At 42.0% G+C, this 4,042-nt stretch overlaps 1 gene segment (V, D, J or C); it reads right to left on the reverse strand.

The window, feature by feature from the left end:
- Positions 1–558: 558 nt before the first annotated feature.
- LOC119960338 lies at positions 559–1,411 on the reverse strand. The segment is given in 2 exon segments: positions 559–1,105; positions 1,205–1,411. Coding segments are annotated over 2 exon segments (435 nt in total).
- Between the last annotated feature and the right edge of the window lie 2,631 nt (positions 1,412–4,042).

Consider the following 4,042-nt stretch of genomic DNA (forward strand, 5'->3'; position numbering starts at 1 on the left):
ATATTCTGATTCATACCCTATTTTGGAAATTAGAGAAAATGCGAAAGGTGTTTAGTCCACAATTATCTGTCAGGAATATTCCCACAATATCCTGATGCTAAGTCATATTCTGCTTGCTATCCGCTCTCTCAAAGGAGAGTTGAGTATTTGAAGATACCGATCGCTATCCCACCATCAATAATCTGCTGTAAGGTCTCAGGATTCTATCAACTCACTGCCATTTGCTCGCAGTGCGGTTGTGAAACGGATGAATAGTGAAGTGACTGCGAATGAACAGAAACATATTATAGAAATAAAAAGACACTCCAAAAGGCCATGAACATCGAGGGAAATTGATGCATGGGAGTGTGTTTTAACACTCGATGTTCCTAATTTGTAAATTTCAATCTTTTCATTAATACAGTCCAGACAACTAAAAAACGCTGTTCATATAGAGTTTGTGCGCGGTCGTGATCACAAGGATCGGTATACTAACGGGGAGACGGGGAGAAAGCTGCACAATAAGTCAGACAGACACAGAAATAACATCAAAAGAAAAAAACGAGGTGACACCAGAAATTAATTTGTGACTCTCATTTTTATTACAGCTGTGAGCTGAAAGCAACTACTTTAATTCCCTAAGTGGCCCTTGCCTGGTTTTGTTGGGTGCCCCGTCTTGCTCTGAAATTATGAAATGTCTCGTTGGCTTTCACTGTGGAGGTTGAATGTTTATCGGCGAGAGACCGCCCTCTGGTGGGCAGTAACTGGAACTCTCAGTGTGGGGTTATTGTACGGCAGCTGCTATATCTCTGCAGCAGTGTGGGCTCCATGGCACAGAAATACACGGCGCAGTCGGAGAGAAGGGCCCCGGTGATAGTTAAAGGAACCGTTGTGCTTTCTTTATGCAAACCCGCCAAGAACCTGGCTGGTAAATTTGGAGAATTCTTTACGTCCCCAGAGCTATATATTGCCATTAAATATTTTGGAGCTTTCCCCGGATACTGGATGTACCAGAACAGAGTTCGAAGAGCAGCTGTCGAGTATCTACAATCCAGTGTTACGTTCTGTCCTTCCAGAACCTTTAATTCAGATCGATCCTGGAACACTGCGTCTTCGCCATTTGTTCCTGTAAAAGACAAATAATGTTTCAAACGTCTGGGAGTGAACATAACATATGGAACATGTGCATGTGTGATATTGAATATTATAGTAAATATTGACTCACTGGGCAGGATGCTGAGAATCACCATAAAGCAATATGAGGAGAACATGGCGCCTGGTTTAAAGTTGGAAAGAAATAACATCATGTTTGAAGTAAGTTGCAGTTCTAGTCTGATATTAAAGAGTAATCTCCAATCACCTGCAGATTTCACGCAATGTGATTCTGATGGGCGTTTCCCAAGGTCAGGATTGGCTAGTCCCTCAGTGCTCGTGAGAGTCGGGCACCAATCGTTTTTGCTTTTGGACTCATGAACTCCTTTAGCATTTTCATTGCCTTGGTGTCGCACAGCTTTCTTTTCGTGTCTGTCTCTCTCTGCTGTTCGGCTTCTCTGTCGGTATCTCGCTTCTCTCTCTCTTTCTCTTTCTCTCTCACACACACACACACAAACTTTCTCTGTCTCGTTTTCGTTCTTTCACATGGCATTCAAGTTCAGAGAGTCGAAAATAAAATTCATCTCAAATTGCCGTTTCAACGAATTCACCAACCAAGGTCCAGTGAAGGGACCCGGTGACGTGATGTGGAGACAATAAGGTCGGAGACACGATTTGAGACAAACGAACAGATAACAACATAGAGAGAATCAAAGGAACATAGTGAGTAAAAAAGCATAAACAAGATGCAGGAATTCAAAATGGGAAGAAAAATAAGACATAAATAATAATATATTAATTAATTGAGAAAATTATATAATCAATTGAATATAACACGACACGTGTCAAAATAAGTTACTTCACTGCGATTTAAACATAATTTAACATTAGTTCCTGTGTATATTCACCTGCATTAAAGTACATTATAATAGTAATAAAGAGGAACCCGTAACCGCTCCCACCGCAGTAAACAGACACACGATGCTGGAGCTCTTTGATGGGAGGAACTTTAAATTATACAAGATGATAACTACAGTTCAGACGCCAGACTAAAATGGAGGCAGCAAACTTCTAATGTATGTTAAATAAATGTATGTTCAATTACAAGTTTCAGATACTAAACTGGCAGCGTATATCCCCGTCCTGTGCATATGCCACGAACAACACAGAGATCATTTCCCTGAGTGCCACAGTAGAATCTTAATCAAACTCGACTCCCTTCACTACCACCCCTAGCCCCACCCCCGCTCCCCATACCCTTCCCGGCAGCCAGTTCAATTTATTCAGTGACAGAGACTGAAATAAATAGAACATCTTCATCTGCATCCAAACTGATAATTCTTCCAGGGAACAGTTTTCAGGACAATTATTGATTAAACAGTCGCTGAGGTCAATTAGAGATCAAATTTACCGTTCTGATTTTTACCGTTCTGTTAGTGATCAGCGAAATGTACGGTTAGATTTTCAGCCTCTGCAATAAACACAGACTTGTGATTACAGAAATAATATCAGGCCAATCAGACGCAGCTCTGGAGGCGATGTTCCTGTCATATGTTCCGCAGGAAGTGGCTTCAGTCAAGCTTCAGCCAATAGTCTCAGTTTTTGTTTAATTTTGCACAGGTTTCTGAGATGAATAAAAAATCTCTAGAAAATGCTGAAGCAACAATATCGCTCTCCGTTCTCACAATGGTCTGGGTTATATTAATTATCTGTAAGATGTTTAATTTTTTTACGAGTTTCTCTTTGGTGTAATAAATTTGACAAATGGAAACTTGAGGAGGAAAAATCTATACTGACTCTGGGTTATGATCGATTGCGAGCATTTCTGGTCACTTCCTCATCGGTCGAACATGGGGACACAAAACACAATAGAAAAAACACACGACAATGGCGAATCTGTAACTGAGAGATTCCACCCATTAAGGAAAGCTGTACAGACTGGCGTCCCCTCCTCTAATGAAAGTAAGACTCAGAAGTAAACAAAGAGGCTGCTCCAAACTGAAGAAGAATTTCAATAAGAGGTACTTGGACAAGTCGCTAATACTTATGGATGATTCTAAAACTAACATTCATAAATATAAGAGATCCAACATGATCCAATCTGGAAATCAAGAGAAACATCTTTATCAGGAGAGCGGTTAGAAAGTAGAACTCACAAGGAGCAGTTGAGATTGGTGAAGATGCAATAAGGGGCAATAGGTAAGCAGGAGAGGGAGAAAGGGCAGGGAAGTTTTCCTGATTCACCGAGATGGAGTGGAAGGAACATTGACCAGTTCAGCTGAATAGCTTCTTTGCGCTGGAAACTCGTTTAGTTTTAGATAACACGAACTGACTTAGCACCCTCAGTACAGTTCAGTTGAATGTTTAATCGACGATTTCCGCTTTCATTACGTGCTCAATGTCTGAGCGATGGAGATTCTGTGACTCAGCGGGAATCCTCACTCACACAGACAGAGAGAGAAGATGTCACTTCAACCTGTACTTATACCGAGGATGCTTATTATTTATTCTGGGACCGTCAATACCCAGACAGACTGCCCGAGTTTGCGGTCCGGAGGCACACAGTAAGAAGTCTTACATCACCAGGTTAACGTCCAACAGGTTTGATTCAAACCACTAGCTTTCGGAGCACTGCTCCTTCCTCGGGTGAATGAAGAGGTGGGTCCCAGAAACATATATATCCACAAAGTCAATGATGCAAGATGATACTTTGAATGCCAGTCTTTGCGGGTAATTAAGTCTTTACAGGTCCGGAGGGAGAAACTGGTGAGAGGGATAATCACAGGTGAAAGAGGTGTGAATTGTCTCAGGTGAGGACAGTTGGGAGGATTTCGCAAACCCAGGCCAGATCATGGGGGTGTGTGTAATGCGACATGAATCCAAGGCACACGGGCGGCGTTGCTGAGTTGACGGCGGATTTCGCTCAGGACCGGTTTTCTGATGCAGTCCAGCAGTCAGACAAGTTGTACCA

This window comes from Scyliorhinus canicula, unplaced genomic scaffold, assembly GCF_902713615.1.
Source record: "Scyliorhinus canicula unplaced genomic scaffold, sScyCan1.1, whole genome shotgun sequence".
Classification (NCBI taxonomy): Eukaryota; Metazoa; Chordata; class Chondrichthyes; order Carcharhiniformes; family Scyliorhinidae; genus Scyliorhinus; species Scyliorhinus canicula.